The 17101-nt window shown below is 39.6% G+C and overlaps 1 protein-coding gene across 3 annotated transcripts in view; it reads left to right on the top strand.

Annotated features, from left to right (window-relative positions):
* Nucleotides 1–2090: 2090 nt before the first annotated feature.
* Nucleotides 2091–17101, top strand: part of LOC140122050 (cytochrome P450 2J2-like) — a 63870-nt gene continuing 48859 nt past the window's right edge. The window contains exons 1-3 of one of the 3 annotated variants that reach the window (XM_072142427.1): nucleotides 2113–2136; nucleotides 10625–10897; nucleotides 11473–11666. In XM_072142427.1, coding sequence (XP_071998528.1) covers nucleotides 11499–11666 — 168 coding nt within the window. In that variant the 5' untranslated portion in view covers nucleotides 2113–2136; nucleotides 10625–10897; nucleotides 11473–11498. Of the gene's footprint in view, nucleotides 2137–8049; nucleotides 8228–10624; nucleotides 10898–11472; nucleotides 11667–17101 lie in introns of those variants that run through there. The other 2 variants (XM_072142424.1, XM_072142425.1) reach the window with 2 other exon arrangements.

The following is a 17101-nucleotide window of genomic DNA, read 5'->3' as shown; positions in this document are numbered from 1 at the left end:
AATTCAACAACACTAGTCACTTTATTATATGAATTTTTGGAAAATAGATATTATCGTTTGCCAATATTTCGTGATAACTAAACATGCTCAGCTCCTATATTATATCACATTCCTACCATACTATCTAGATAGTGCTTGTTTACGTTTTTGCTGTAGTATTTGACCGATATAATATATTACTATATAAGAGATTCCAATATCCGTCCTCCATGGGCATTACATCTTTACCATTCCGCAGTTGCTTTATCTACTATTGGGACCATGTAATACCTATTTATCTCAGGCTATGCAGCGCCGCTTCTTACCTACAAAGGTGATTATATTGTACTTTTCTAGATCGGCGATACGCAGTTTGCGTCTCACTTACTTAGCAACCAATATCCATTGATGTAGTTCCGGTGAAAGTGTCCATGACACTCCTTTAGCTTGGTGACACGCAGCTTGCGTTCCAGTTACCAAGCAACCAGTACTCATTGACGTATTTCCGGCGAATGCGACATACTATTGCGCATGTGCCATAACCCGGACCGGAACTGCACACCGAGCAGTCGCGGACATAATAGGCGGTCCTCCCCCGCTACATGCTCACTCCTGATGAAGCCTACTTGATAGGCGACACGCGTCGGGTCCTCTTCCTCAGACGCAGGTTGGGTTTGATAACTTACTTTTCATTCACTTACTATGTGCACAAATTATGCTTAATATGTTTATTGGCTAGTATTAATTTTTGCCTTGCAGACCTCATGGAGACCATACGTCCCCTAGTAACAAACGGACCTCTGGATATTGGTAATTTATTGTACTTTAGTCCCAGGCTACAATGATCAGCTGTAACAGTTATCACAGGCGTCTGTAATGAAGCTTTAGTGTTAATATTGATTCTTATGACAACCCAACATTTTTAAAATCCAATTGTCACAGACCAAAAAAGTTCTGTCTGGGATTACAATGATAAAATATACAGTTCCGACTTACATACAAATTCTACTTAAGAACAAACCTTCAGACCCTATCTTGTATGTAACCCGGGGACTGCCTGTATTAGACCTATATTCATATTGACTACCCACCACTTCGATTGGGGCTTCATTATAAAAATTCCTTCTGGCCTCCTTGCATATATAGCCACTTATTACATTGTGTGCACATGTGCATTTTACACCCTTATACATAAACCCTACACCATAGTCTGATTTATTGTGTATGTCCGACTTAGGACTTTTTAATGGTTTTTAATTGTGTTTATGTCTATGTTTAATAATAAAAGATTTATTTTGTTGATTCTACATATATGCATCCCCCTTTCTTTTTCTCCTCTCCATTCTCTTGAGTTCCTGCATGTGACGCTGCTGCGCCGAGGTCTGCCGGAGTTCACCTGGTGCATGTGAGTGCTTGATCTTGCGACACAAATCCTTTTTTAAATTCCGCGGTTTGTCCGAATCCGTTGAGTTGTCCGATGGCCCGCCCCCCGATTTCTGTTGCGTGCAATTCGGCGCAAAACAGAAATATTCGGGAAACCCGTTGAAAGTGCGGCATTCAGACCCTTAGTAAATGAGCCCAAGTCAGCCTGCTCAGTCAGTAAACAAATGGCATAAGTCAAGCGTGATCAGGCATTTAAAGTGGCTGTGATAGCCCTGGACATCACTGGGTTGCTAATTAGCTATTACATCTGTACATCTTAATATGTGATGTAGTGTTCCAAGGCTTTACATTTCTGTGTTCAGCCTTATGTTGGTTGCCATTTTAGAGAAAACGTTGTTTGCCTGAATGGCCATGAAATCAGCATTTGTTAAAAACTGATCGAATTCCACTTTGTCCTGATCGCTTCACTCATCTCTACTAATAATATGTCACATATAAAGAAGTTCACTGAAGCGGAAAAGCTTTTAGTTTTATTCGCTTCATTGATTTTTTTCTTGCAAAATATTATTATTCTGCAAAACAGGAGCCTATAATATACCAATTGATGTTGTTATGCTGTCGCCTGTGGCTGTGCCTGTACTTTTGGCACAAGTTAATATTAAACAATATTAATAAACAGGCCCAACCCTTGACTATGTCTATATATTCTGAAAAAGTGGAAACTCATTTTAAGACAAGACACTGTGTTTCTGAAGTATCCCAGCTACTTGCACGGTATGAGCTAAATTCTCTATATGTTTTATACTGAAGTTGTTAATCTGTATATTAATGCTTACAAAAGTGACATATTCATATCAGTCTTAAAATATACCTTAGAGGTCACACTCATCCTATTTATAAATCACTGCTGGTAAGTTGCAGCATAAACTGGTCAAAGCCCTCCATTAAACTATTCCTTTGTTTCTCTGTTTCACACTATTGAGCACTAACTTTCATTGATACACCCTTCAGAGTACAGTTATTTTGGTTCAGCTGACTATTTACTATGTTGCAATGTTACATTCTCCTTTCCCAGATTGGAAATGGTTTACTTTGGATATCTGCCCCCCCCCCCCCCCCGAAGTCATGTTTTAATAACCAGGGAGTTAACTTCTACACTGTTTAACTTACAAATATCAATTTATGCATTTTTATTTAATTGCTACTTTATGTTTGCTTCTGTCTTCTTTGAAGTGTGTTTGTTACAGTCTCTGAACACAATATAACCACCATCTAAACAGAAAACATATAACATCTGTCTATAAAATTCCACATCAATTTTCTGCTTATTTTTTTACCACTGATGGTATTTAAACTGTCGTCTCTGAATGTGAATATGCTGAATAGGCCATTGAATAGGTATATGTTTTGGAAGAAATGTGCTAAACAAAATTGTGATGTCATCATTTGTTCAAATTAAACTCATTTGAACAAGTTTCTACATAACCCAATATCTTCTCCATAGGGAAGAACTAGAAAGTGTTATAAAACCTCCAGTTTCCTTGCTTACTCAATTAAATCTAAAGCTGCCAAATTCTAAATTCCCTATATATAACAAAAATAAAATATTTAATCCCCAGCAGAACGAAAAAAAATACCGCTATTACTGTACCTTATATTTTCTAAACGATTATCCATTAATACCACGGCCATTGCTAAACAATGTCTTTAATACAATATGATCAACAAGCAATTGTTAAAAGTGTGGTCCCGGTTCCAAGTGAGCCCACAGGCATCATTAATCTTTGTCCAAGCTATGGAGTCCATTGCCCAGAAAAAATATAAAAAATAAAGATTGATAAAACTGTCATCCTCATAGCAATAATTGACTCTAGTTATTTATTTTACTTTAAAATTCATTTCACAAAATGTCAGATCCTCAATGTGGGTTTATCACAAAAAAAAAAAAAGTAAAACAATTTTCTACAAAATACAAATTTAAATGGGTCACTGAAAGTCTGTCCTACCTAAGCACTAAGATAAAATATATATTTTTGCACCTATTGTTTTGAGTGGTGGCTTGAAAAAGTTACAATGTTAACCAAAATTTCTCTACCTATTTCGAAATGTCTCAATCTACTTAACCCTTTTCCTGCCAGGCATTTCTGGAAATTTTTGTTGCGTTATTGGCATTATTTTGATGTGTACAAATAAAACTGAAACTACAGCATAAAGAATTATACTAATCCCCAGCAAACCACATATATTCTGAAAGCTTCCACTCCCTATCTTTAAAATTACATTAAAGAGTTTATAGAGATGGGCACCTTCTTGTAATTTTGATATAAAATTTAAATTTTTTAAAAAAATGCGCATAAATGTGCTTTGATGGCAACAAATGTGCCCCAAACAGAAAGAAAATAGCTTCAGACCTCCTAAATGTATTAGATGAACATATGTAGAGTTCAAAGATACCTCATAGTCATATGTTCACAAAATCACTTACACTGAAGTAACCAAAAATCTTTCAGCTAGAAATTTTAAAACAATCCCAACCTGCAAAATATAGCGATTCAAGAGATTATAACATAAAGACACGCTTAAATATTTTTTGAAAGCAGACAACCTGGTGATTGCACTTGTCTTGATTAACTGTTGACTGCCTGTACCATGCAACTGTCATGCAAAGTAACTCCTACCCAGAACAATCTGCTCTGATTGTTTTATATTATCATTTTCCTACATACATTTTACATAAATCATCATTTGTGACAAACACAAAATATTGAAATATGAAATTAATTAAAAATGAAATGATAACATACATATTTACATAAAACTCACATCAAAGTGAGCAGTTTTATAAATACCACAACACACAACACCAACAAGAATTTTCACTCCCAAAAATGCTATAAGAAAAACCATGCAATATTTGGTTGCAATCCAAATGTGTTTAAAAATATATAACAGACAAAGTAAAAAGCTCTTATTATCAAAATAATATTTTTTTTTACAGAAAACCCGGTCTATCATGTATACAAAAACAACTTTTTCACTCGAGCATGGTAGGTTGAATAGATTGTGAGCCCCATAGGGACAGGGAATGCTTTGGCAAGCTCTGTGCAGCGCTGCGTAATCTGTGTGCGCTATATAAAGGAATTATTAATATACAAATCCAAACCACTTATATGGAATATATACATTCCAAACAGTAAGATGCGAGTAATTTATACATACACCACAAATGAATATTCACCAAAATATGCAGCAAATGGAACGTTAAATCCACAGGTGTGCCAAACAATTTTTGCAGATATATTACTCTCCCTTACACACAGTAACTCAAATTAAAACTATATATCCATAAACAAAGGTCACTTTTAGATGGGAATAATATTTACACCATTGTATTAGTTTCAAAATAACGGAACCTTCTGTGGTTCATAAGAATCCATAAGTAAGAACACTTTAACCTAGGTATAAAGTAATGGAAGGATAGTATGAAATAAAAATTTATTTAGGAATGTGTGTGCATTTTTTGTGTTACATATAACCTTTTGAACACATTAATCAAGAGGATCAAATGTTCATCCTCTCACTCAATTTATGTAAACAAAAATTATCATGCAATTTAAGACAATCAGAAAGCAAATGTACTCTCAGATTGTTCTTCGTAGGAGTTGGTTAACATTAGTTAACTTAAAGGGGTATTCTCAATAGGGCATTCATATCTGGATAAATGTATTTCAAAAATATATAACATTTTCAAAATAAATGTTATTAAAAAAAAATTACCACTTTTCAGCTTTCTTCATTACACTGCATCTATGCCATGGCTGTGTAAAGCCACGGTAGTCAATGGTTACGGCCGCGCAGCAGTTCGGTAGCGGTGGCCGCGCAGGTGCAAAGAAACTAGTAGTTTGCCATGAGTGAGACCGTATGTATGTGTATACTCATACGTTTATACACATACATATATAATGTATATATTTATTTATGTATATATATCTGTGTATGTATATATATATGTGTGTGTGTGCGCATGTATATTCATATACAAATATATATGCACACACACTCATATATATACACATACATACACAGATATATATACATAAATAAATATATACATTATATATGTATGTGTATAAACGTATGAGTATATATATAAATGTATATGGATGCATATGTGTGTATGTATATATCTATGTGTATGTATGTATATATATATATATATGTGTGTAAATGTATATAATGAGGCACATTTACTAATGGTGCGAACGCCGCACTTTCGTCTGGTTTCACAAAATTTTCCGATTTGCGCCAAATTACCCCAGGTTTTTGTGCATCGCCGCCAGCATGCACGTGACGGAAATCGGGGGGGGGGGGGGGGCGTGGCCGTAAGAAAAGCCGACGGATTCGAAAAAACCGCCGTATTAAAAAAAAAAAAGGGTTGCTTGACACGCGCTTACCTGCGCCCAGCGTAGGTTGGTGAACTCCGACGAACTTCAGCGCAGCAGCGACACCTGGTGGACATCGGGCGCACTACCTTAGTGAATCGCCAGAAGACCCGAATCCTCCACAGACAACGCGCCGCTGAATCGCGACAGGACCGGGTAAGCAAATCTGCCCCATTGTGGCTACCATTTTGCTATGTGCCCACACCTGCATCCCCAGACACATTGTGGCTGCCATTCCCATCTCTGCCCAGACCTGCATCCCCAGACACACCGTTGGTGCCATTTTGCTATGTGCCCACACCTGCATCCACAGACACATTGGGGGTCATTTACTAAGGGCCCGAATCGCGTTTTTCTGACAGGTTATCTGAAAAATTCAGATTTGCGCCGATTTTCCCTGAATTGCCCTGGATTTTGGTGCACACGATCGGACTGTGGCGCATTGGCGCTGGCATACACGCGACAGAAGTTGGGGGGCGTGGTCGTACGAAAACCTGACGGATTCGGAAAAGTGTCGCTTGACACACGCTTACCTGCACCCAAGATAGGACGGTGAACTTCAGTGCATTCCGATGAACTTCAGCGCAGCAGAGACACCTGGTGGATGTCGGAGGAACTACCTTAGTGAATCCTGGCAGAACCAGAATCCTCCGCAGAGAACGCACCGCTGGATCGCGAATGGACCGGGTAAGTAAATCTGCCTCATTGTGGCTGCCATTCCCATCTCTGCCCAGACTTGCATGCCTAGACACATTGGGGCAGATTTACTTACCTGGTCCCGTCGCGATCCCGCGGTACGTTGTCTGACAAGGATTCGGGTCTGGCGCGATTCACTAACATCGTGCGCCCAAGTTCCTGCAGGTGTCGCTGCTGCGCCGAGGTCCGCAAGAGTTCACCTTCTTCCTGGTGCATGTGAGTGCTTGATCTTGCGACACATTTCGTTTTTAAATTCCACGTTTTATTCAGAAGCCGTCGGGTTGTCCGGCGGCCATGCCCCCCCGATTTATGTCGCGTACGAGCCGATGTCACGTACGAGCTGATGCGCCAAAATCCCAGGTCAATTCGGTGCAAAACGGAAATATTTGGGAAACCCAACGAAACTGCGACGTTCGGACCCTTAGTAAATGAGCCCCATTGTGGCTGCTATTCCCCTTTGTGCCCACACCTGCATCCCTAGACAGATTGTGGCTGGAATTCCTCTCTGTGCCCAGACCTGCATCCCCAGACACACTGGGGCAGATTCATCAAGCTGTCTAAAAGTCAGAATATTCTTAGTTGCCCATGGCAACCAATCACAGCTCTCCTTTGAAATATATATTCATGAGCACTAAAATGAAAGCTGAGCTGTAATTGGTTGCCATGGGCTACTAACAATATTCTGACTTTTAGACAGCTTGATAAATCTGCCCGACTGACTGCCATTTTCCTCTGTGCCCACACCTGTTTGCCAGAAACATTCTGTATGAAGCTGGCAGTAGAGCTAACCTAGGAGCTACTGATTTCTGTCAGAATAAAACTGTCAATGAGATGTGTTCAGGAAGATCTAATCCTGTCAGATGAGGATGATCGATGCAGGGGACGGGGTGGGCTGAATGTGACTGGGAAAGAGTGATATTTTATGTGGGAAGAGGGAAGGTAAGTAATGTGAATACAGTGAACTGATGGTTCTCTGCATAACACTACATACCTCTTCTTCTTCCAACTATACTGGAGCTGCAGGAGCGTGCACGTGCTTCTACAGCTCCTCCAGTGGGTGTGATAGAAGCCCCGCCCACACAGCAGACATGATGATGACGTTCTGTGCTACAGAATGAGCTATTGCTCAATAAATATGCCACATCCCATGCTCCAATACTTTTAAAACACAATTATATTACTTATATTCATTATGAGGGCATTGTGTTTTTCAAAGCCCTTGATGAGAATACCCCTTTAATCCATTATCAAATTTTAGCAACAGATAAAGTCAATATTTACTTTATCTGTGAAGTGTGATATACTCCTCTGTGTACCTTCCTACAAGCTTATCCCAGCAGTTTGCCGACTAAAAAGCTGGAGGGTGGGCACATTTCAAAGGGCTATTTGGATCTACGTCACCCAACGGTCATGTGAATGGAGCCTTACACTTTTAACACTGCTACATCTCTGTTTTCACAGATATGTGCCTGTTTCCCCCTTCCCCGGATCACTTATCTCCTTTTAGTTTGTAGTTTGCAGCTTCTTTCTGCTCATGATGTGCTGGCAGGAAGTGAATCAGTGATTGTCTGTGAGCTCCATGCAGGGGGTGGCTACAGGCACAGAGCAGATAGACGCAGAAACTCAGCAAGCACAGAAATCCAAGATGGCGGCCCGAACCTAAAGTCAGACGTTACAGGGCCGTGTCTAGGGGCAACTGTAATTGTGTACAGGGCTGATAGAGACAGGTTGGAATTATATCTGTGAAATGGTGTATTTTTGTTAATAACAGTAAATTCGAGAATGTGTTATTTTGTTATCCTGAGTACATATAAGAAACTTGTCTTCATGGGAATACCCCTTTAATGTATTTAAAGAGCATGTGACCTTTTGTTTATAACCTCTGAGAAATTAAAGGACTTAACCATAATCAGTTATGGCAGGACACCTTATTCAAAACATACCCTGATGCTTTGAAAATACCTGCATATTTTATCTCTTTCTACCATCTGACCATATTCAGACTCTCCATCAGGGACATAACTAGTTGAAGGAGGGACCATAGGTAGTTTCTGAATGGACCATCTTCCTCGTCAAAAATATAGATAATACACATGACAGATACACACACATACATTGCCATATACAGATGTACAGCTTATTTACACATCACAGATACACACACATAAACAGCATAAATAAATCTCATATATGTTATATACATAGTATGCTGTACAAAATGCTGCATAATATGAATATAATGGCTATATATGAAGGGGCCCCCTGACACGGCGGGCACCATAACACAGTCATATAACTACCAATCGGCACGCCACAACATCATCAGGGGTTGCTGATTGGTTGCTGGGAGGCACTGGGAGGCTCTTATGGCTGCCAATTAATGCTCTCTATGAAAGCCTACTGGAGACATGCTGTAATAAAAATCTGTGTATCCATATTTTATTACTTTACAGTTGTATTGCAGTATATTGCATAAAATAATAAGCATGTTGCGTATCACCGGGTCTCAAAAGTATTGATCTCAAAAGTATTAAAAATGATTATAAATTATTAAAAATGGAAATTCGGAATAAAAAGTACTCAAAAAGTAGTACAGTCCATAAAATGGTAGCAATGTAAACATCAGCTCGTTCCACAAAAAATTGCACCTCACACAAGTCTGTACAGAATAGGGCAAAATGAAGAACATAAAACATAAGACCAAAACAAATTTGGTATCCATGTGATCATATCAACCAGAAAAATAGACAGTAACGTCCCGTGCCGGTCGACTCACGGCCTGCCGCACCCCTTCCCTTCATGTCCCTTCACGCCCCACTGGCGCAGAGGCCCTGATAAATGTGCCCCTCTGTCTAGTGTAGAGTTAGACTAGACTGTTTTTTTCTGCATTAGATTCATATAAGTGTCTGGTGCTGAGTGATAAATCTGGTGCACTTTAAGACTGTCTAGTCGTACTTTGCACATCCTATTAGTTGGCTTACTTTATACCAGACCTATTTGCTAAGAGACACGACCCCTTTTTAAGTCCACACCGTTTTGTCGATCTAGTCGTAGGAGAGACAGAAAACTGTCTAAAACCTTTTGTAAATGTGGTGCAACCTACGCCGGAATTTGAAGCTTCCCAAGTATACACAAAAAATTTGTGTTTTCTACAATTTCATCACATTTAAACATTTTTTTAAGCTTCCCAATATACAGCATATAATATGAAATACTGTCATTAGGGGGGACAATATGTTACATAGAAAACAATCCCACATACAGCTCTGTAGATGGGAAAAATAAATAAGTTATGGATATTTAAAGATGGAGAGTGCAAAATTAAAATTAAAAATTGGCCTGGTCCTTAAAGGGGTTGGCAACTCTTTTACAAAAATTACCCATGTGCTTTTACTGCCTTAAACAAACTGGAGGCTGCCATTATGGACGGACTGAAGGAGTGAGAAACAGGAACTTGTGTAGAGATATAGGGGCTTATTTACTAAGGGTCCCGTGGATCGCACTTTCATTGGCTTTTAGAAATTTTTGGGATTTACGCCACTGTAAAAGCTATTTAGAAGGGGATTGTGTCACACGCTATTGAATTTTGGTGGCAACATTTTTTTAATTTTTTAATGCAATAGAAATGGGGGGGTGTGCTATCTGACGGATTCGGACTGAACGCAGGATTTAACTTTAAAATTGTGTGGCCAGACATGCATTTACATGCACCACAGGAACAAGAAGGTGAACTCCGGCGGACCTGAGCGGGGAAGCGACACATGCAGGATTTTTAGGCACACGATCTTTGTGAATCGCGGCAAAGTTCATTCTCGTCGGACAGCGCACAGCAGGGATCCCGCAGGACCGGGTAAGTAAATGTACCCCACAGAGTGCGGCATGTGGACAATGGTGAAAGGCTGAATCTCTCAGAGGAGGCAAAGGTACAGGTACATATACATGCAGAGACCTATCTAGCATTACCGCTGGGTATAGCTTACTGAATGCCCCATGCTGTGCTATGGTTGTCCTATTCTATCCTATATCTTAGGAAGGGTTATACCTGAAATACTTTACTTGGACTTTTATTTGTATGGAATTTTAGTTATATCTTATATTACTATATTTTATGTTAATTTTTTCAGTTCTTGTACATAACACAGCATGTCCTTCTGGTATTCAGACCAAGCATGGCTGCTTCATGGAAACAGATTGTTTTCAGAAGTGATGTAACATCTGGAAAGTAAGAACATAGAATGGGGCACATTTACTTACCTGGTCCCTGCGCGATCCCCGATCCGGAATGTCTGACGAGGATGAAGTCTGCTGGGATTCACTACCAGCGTGCGCCCGATATCCTGCATCTGTCGCTTCCCTGATTAGGTCCGCCGGAGTTCGCCTTCTTCTTCCCGGTGCATGTAAGTACTTGGCTTGCGACACAATTTTTTAATGTTAAATCCCGCATGTTGTCCAAATCCGTCGGATCGTCTGTTGGCCTGCCCCCCGATTTCTGACGCAATCCTGGGCGCGATCCCCGAAAACGTTGGTAAGCCCGACAGAAATGCGGCTGCGGGACCTTAGTAAATACGCACCAATAGGTCTGGTCAACTATTACTCTAGAGAGGATTGATTCATCTTCTATTGCTAGCCAGCATCATAAAAGTCCTAGGGTTAAATGTGGTCACTTCTATGAACTGAACTTACAATTGGCCCCCGTGGACTTTCACTTTGTGCTTACTATGTTTGCGTTTATTTATATATTTACCATATGTGTTTTGTTTCTGTTCTACATTTTCTGTTTTATACCTCCTATTTTATTGTTTCAGCACAGAAATAAATTTTTGTAATTTGCTAAATCAATAAAAATTGATCATCAAAAAAACATTTTACATAAACTGCAACATTAACTCTGATGGGATATTAATTTAAGTAAATTGAAAAAAATAACTGAACTGATTTTATTTTCCCTTTGGACTTTTGTTAATAAATTTAGAGAACACATTTGTGTATCCAAAGAAGATGGATGTCATCTGGTTATTTGTGGTGCTGCTGTTCAGTCTCATCAGTATCCAGTTTATGAAAATTCGTCATATTTCAGCATCTCTGCCCCCGGGACCAACTCCTCTGCCTTTTATTGGAAATCTTTTTACAACAAAATTTCAGCTTAATTATGGAATCCTACTAAAGGTACTTTTTAAGGCTTCTGTACTTTTTAAATAAATAAATAATATTGCACATTTAAATCTAAATAGGGCCAATATTGTGATATTGGCATGTCAAACATAAAAAGGAGGAGCATCTCGCGGACCCTCTATGTATTGGAGTCCTTGAAAGGAACAGGTGTGCTGCCTGGAATCTCAGGATATGAACAGGGTCGTGAAATATTTTTCTGCAGAGAAGGGCAAAGCAAGTCTGCAAAGGTGCAGAAGTAGTGTTCTGCTTTGATGCTCTGCTTTAAGCAGAGAGTGGTGCTTTTTAAAACACCTGGAGAAAGTTCAAGTAGTCTCTTGACTTAGGAACTAGGGATAAATCTAGTAATGTCTCTGGCACCCTTTTCCTGCTAGGTATTTCTGTTGCGTTATTGGCCAGAGCAATTTTTTCAATCTTGACATGTACAAATACAACTTAAATTGCAGCATAAAGAATTATACTAAACCCCAACAAACAATATATTTTCCGAAAGCAGACACTTGCCCGTTTTTAATATTGCATTAAAGGAGTTTTCCCATGATAGAAAAATCTCAAATTTTAATCCCCTAGTGATATTAACACAATAAAGATATTGTTTAACCCTTTGCTCCACAATCTTACTCAGTTTTATTGCTGTTTTAGCTCCTATCACTCAGTGATGGTGAGTGCAAAATATCAGAGTGTGGGTGGGTACTCTCTAATCAGACACTACAAAATCCATCTAGTTCTGTGAACTGGCAATGTGGTTAGATTATAAGGATACAGGTTTATATACACTTTCATTTAGCTTCTGAACATTGTACTAACACACTGACACATAGAAAGAGAGAGATGAGATGACGAGATCCATTAGATGTCTATTGTTGTCAGTCAAGGACTTATATTCAGTGTGTAGAATTTTTTTACCTATATGACAATTCGTATCTCTTGAAGCATTCTGCTAGTTTTTACAACACCCTGGAGGTCTTTACAGCTTGATAAACTCTGACCTGAAGTGTGTTCTGTGATGAGTTCATAAGACATTTGGTCATCTGTTCTCCACACCTACCCCCATCCCTGCATCAGGATTTGGAAACACAGAACTGTTTAAATATTCCTGGACTCTGTGGAGAAGAGATGACCAAATGTCCTTAGAAGCCATCACAGAATATATACTTCAGGTCAGAGTTTATCAAGCTGTAAGGACATCCAGGATGTTGTAAAACTAGATCGACTATGCCTCCCCAGATAAAAAACTTATCTGTCTGTAGCTCATAGTTCTCCTCATGCTGCTGTCGGCAGGAAGTCAATGCATGTGTCAGCTCCGTCCTGGACTGCAGGGGACGGAGCTAGAGAGAAGGGAGCAGAGAGAGAGAGAGAAACTAAATGAAATAGATAAACATGTGTACAGTTTACAAATACCTCATAGTCATATGTTCACATGAATAAATGATTATAAAATCACTGAAATATCCCAAAATCTGCTTTGCAGATACAAATTTTAAATGGTAAAGTTATTTTGTTTGACAAAAATCTTTCTTACCAGATGTGACTTAGATCTTCCTGTATCTACCCTCCAGCTGAATCCAGTTAGTTGCCCACATATTCCATGATGCCTTGTGTTCTCTCTCAAGGTAATTTAGCAGCAAATCCAGTCAGATTCCTAGAAGTAAATCCACTGAACACTGCACATCATAGAGGATGTATATGGTGACTTGCCTGGCAGCTTCCATCACATGGAGGAGCAGAGAACATGTAATAAGTAAAAGAAATTATTAGTCCATGAAGTCTATAGTCTGTGCTGTATAAGTACTAAGAGTTAATAGGTTATCTGCACAGAGCTTACACTGGGGAGTACAACGTGGGGGAAGGGCTGCAGTAAGAGGAGTGGAGAGAAACATAGAATGTTCTATAGAATCACAGACTGGGATTGAGGAATTTATAGGGAATAGGGGAGATCTTGTACCTCACTATACTGTGCATTCTGTGAACACAAACAACTTTTCCACACACACACAGAGCACAGTCACATGACCTCCTCTTCTGTGAGGAGGGTGCAGCAGCCCCTCCCCTCCCATGAGTCCGTAAAGTTTATTTATAGGATGGACTCCAGGGATTGTCAGAACAGGCAGAGAAAGTAACTACTTCAGTACTGAGATAATCTGAGGGGTATAGTAAAGAAATAGCTGGATATAGGTAACAAAGATAATAGGTGATAAGTAGCCAATAAGTTGTTCTACATTCCAAGAGCTATTGATTTGCAAAAAAAACAAAAAGCTTTCCATTTGTTTGTTAAGACTGTCACAACTGGCAAAATATAGCAACTAAACTGATTAAAAATCAAAGGCAGACCCAAAAATCTAGATATTCTTTGAAAGAAGACAAACTGGTGATTGCATTTGTCTTGAATGACAGTTGACAGCCGCCTGTATCACTATCATGCAATATTGTGACCAAAAAAACACAAAAAATGTAAAAACAAATCATTGAAAATACAATGGCAAACCGTATATACAGTGCTTGTGTATAAGCCAAGTTTTTCAGCACAAACAATGTGCTGAAAAACACCTCGGCTTATACACGAGTCAATAAAAATACTCACCTTCACATTCTCTTCTGTCTTCTCTGTGATGCTCCTGTCACCACGACTCCTCTTCTTTCTTCTGTCTGCTGAACAGCTGGCAGAGCCACGGCCATGGGCTGGACAAACTGGGGACTGGCTGTCTGGCTACTAAAGGGGACTGGCTGTCTGGCTACTAAAGGGGGCTGGCTGGCTGTTTTAATACTAAAGGGGGCTAGCTGGCTACTAAAGGGGGCTGGCTGGCTAGGAAAGGGGGCTGGCTGGTTACTAATGGGGCCTGGCTACTAAAGTGGGCTGGTTGGCTGGCTACTAAAGGGGGCTGGCTGGCTGTTTTAATACTAAAGGGGACTAGCTGGCTACTAAAGGGGGCTGGCTGGCTAGTAAAGGGGGCTGGCTGGCTGGCTACTAAAGGGGGCTGGCTGGCTGTATACTACAGGGGGCTGGCTGCATACTTAAGGGGGCTGGCTGGATATAAACTGGGAGGCTGTGACCAATGCATTTCCCATCCTCGGCTTATACTTTAGTCAATAGGTTTTCACAGGTTTGGTGGTGAAATTAGGGGCCTAGGGTTGTACTCGGGTCGACTTATACTCATTCTTACATAAAACCCACATCAAAATGGAGGTAAAAATAATAACATAGACTTATATATACCAAACCATAAAATGTGTTAAAAAATATATAACACACTAACTAAAAAGCTCCTAAAATCATCATATTGTTTTTTAGAAATTACAGCCTACCATGTATACAAAAATAATTTTAATTCATACACACAACATGCAGTAAACAGAGTGCAGCACCTACCTGTGCTGCAGGAGTCAGTGTCACACTACCAGGAAGCAGAGTTGTCTGAGGCCTGCTGCCTGACACCTGTTGCCAGTCAGGGGACCAGGCTATAGCAGAGGTCCACTGTCCAGACTCGGCTCCATCTTTACAAGCCCGGCCTGAGGTTACTACCAACCCTTCCTGCAGGTTTAAAGTATCCTAAGGGGTCTAAAAAGTCATAAAAAAACCAATGAAAAATCATAAACGTGTTGCATATCGTCACATCTCAGAAGTCCTGATGTATCAATATTTAAACCTGTAACGGAAAATAGCGATCAAAATGTCATAGAGTCCTGATATTGGTAGCACTGAAAACTTATTTTTTGTACAAAAGATTTACATTTTCAAAAATCTACTAAAACTTAAGAACACCTTTATAAATGTGGTATCTCTGTGATTGTACTGCACCAAAGAATAAAGGGGAGGTATAATTTGGAGTGCACAATGAAAGCCGTTAAAACAGGGCCCAAAAGAAAATGGTGCAAATTGGGTTTTTATCAATTTCATTTGGATTTTTTTTCCAGCTTCCCAGTACATGGCATGGAATATTAAATACCGTCACTAGGAACTACAATTTGTTACACAGAAAACAGGCCTTTATAGAGCACTGTATGCAGAAAAATAAAAAAGTTATGGAATTTTGAAAGTGAGGAGTGAAAACTGGAAACGCCAAAACTCAAAAGGGCTGTGTCCTTAAGGGGTTAATTATACAAACAATATAATTTTATTTGCTGAAACAGGACAACCCCTTTAACCCCTTAACGCTCTGCGCCGTAGCTCTACGGCGCAGAGGTATAAGGGATGTATGAAGAGGGCTCACGGGCTGAGTACTCTTCATACAGAGGTGGGGGTTTTTGCATTTTGCACAAAACCCCCACCGCTAATAACCGCGGTCGGTGCTTGCACCGATCGCTGCTATTAACCCTCTAAACGCCGCCCGCAAAGTCGCGGGCGCCGCCATCTTTTTTTCAATCGCCACGCCCCCGAACGTCATCGGGGGGGCGGCGATCGGTTACCATGGTAGCCTCGGGTCTTCTCTTGACACGAGGCTACATGGTTTATGCAGGTTCGTTACATTGAGCCAGTGGCTCATTGTAATGTAAGACCTGCAAAAACGCCATATATTGCAATACTGTAGTATTGCAGTATATGGTAGGAGCGATCTGATCATCTAGGGTTAATGTACCCTAGATGGTCTAAAAAATAGTGAAAAAAAAAAGAAAAAAAAAAGTTTAAAAAATAAAAAAAATTAATAAAATATTAAAAGTTCAAATCACCCCCCTTTCCCTAGAACGGATATAAAACATAACAAACAGTAAAAATCACAGACATATTAGGTATCGCCGCGTCCCAAAATGCCCGATCTATCAAAATATAAAAACGGTTACGGCCGGCGGTGACTTCCGAGGCGGGAAATGGCGCCCAAATGTCCGAAATGCGACTTTTACACCTTTTTACATAACATAAAAAATGAAATAAAAAATGATCAAAATGTCGCACAGACCTCAAAATGGTAGCAATGAAAACGTCGCCTCATTTCGCAAAAAATGACCCCTCACACATTTCCGTGCGCCAAAGTATGAAAAAGTTATTAGCGTCAGAAGATGGCAAAAATTTTTTTTTCTTTTTTGTACACATTCGTTTAATTTTTGAAAATGTATTAAAACACAATAAAACCTATATAAATTTGGTATCACCGCGATCGCACCGAACCAAAGAATAAAGTAGGCGTGTTATTTGGAGCGAAGAGTGAAAGTCGTAAAAACTGAGCCCACAAGAACGTGACGCACGTGCGGTTTTTTTTCAATTTTTCCACATTTGGAATTTTTTTTCAGCTTCGCAGTACATGGCATGTTAAAATAAATAACATTACGGGAAAGTAAAATTTGTTACGCACAAAATAAGCCCTCACACAGGTCTGTACACGTAAAAATGAAAAAGTTATGGATTTTTGAAGTTGGAGAGCGAGAAATTAGCCGAAAAACCTTCCGTCCTTAAGGGGTTAAGGAAATTTCTAATGTAGTTATTCCAGTTGACAGTTAAA

Source organism: Engystomops pustulosus, chromosome 3, assembly GCF_040894005.1.
Source record: "Engystomops pustulosus chromosome 3, aEngPut4.maternal, whole genome shotgun sequence".
Lineage (NCBI taxonomy): Eukaryota > Metazoa > Chordata > Amphibia > Anura > Leptodactylidae > Engystomops > Engystomops pustulosus.
This window is presented reverse-complemented; position numbering and strand designations above follow the sequence as displayed.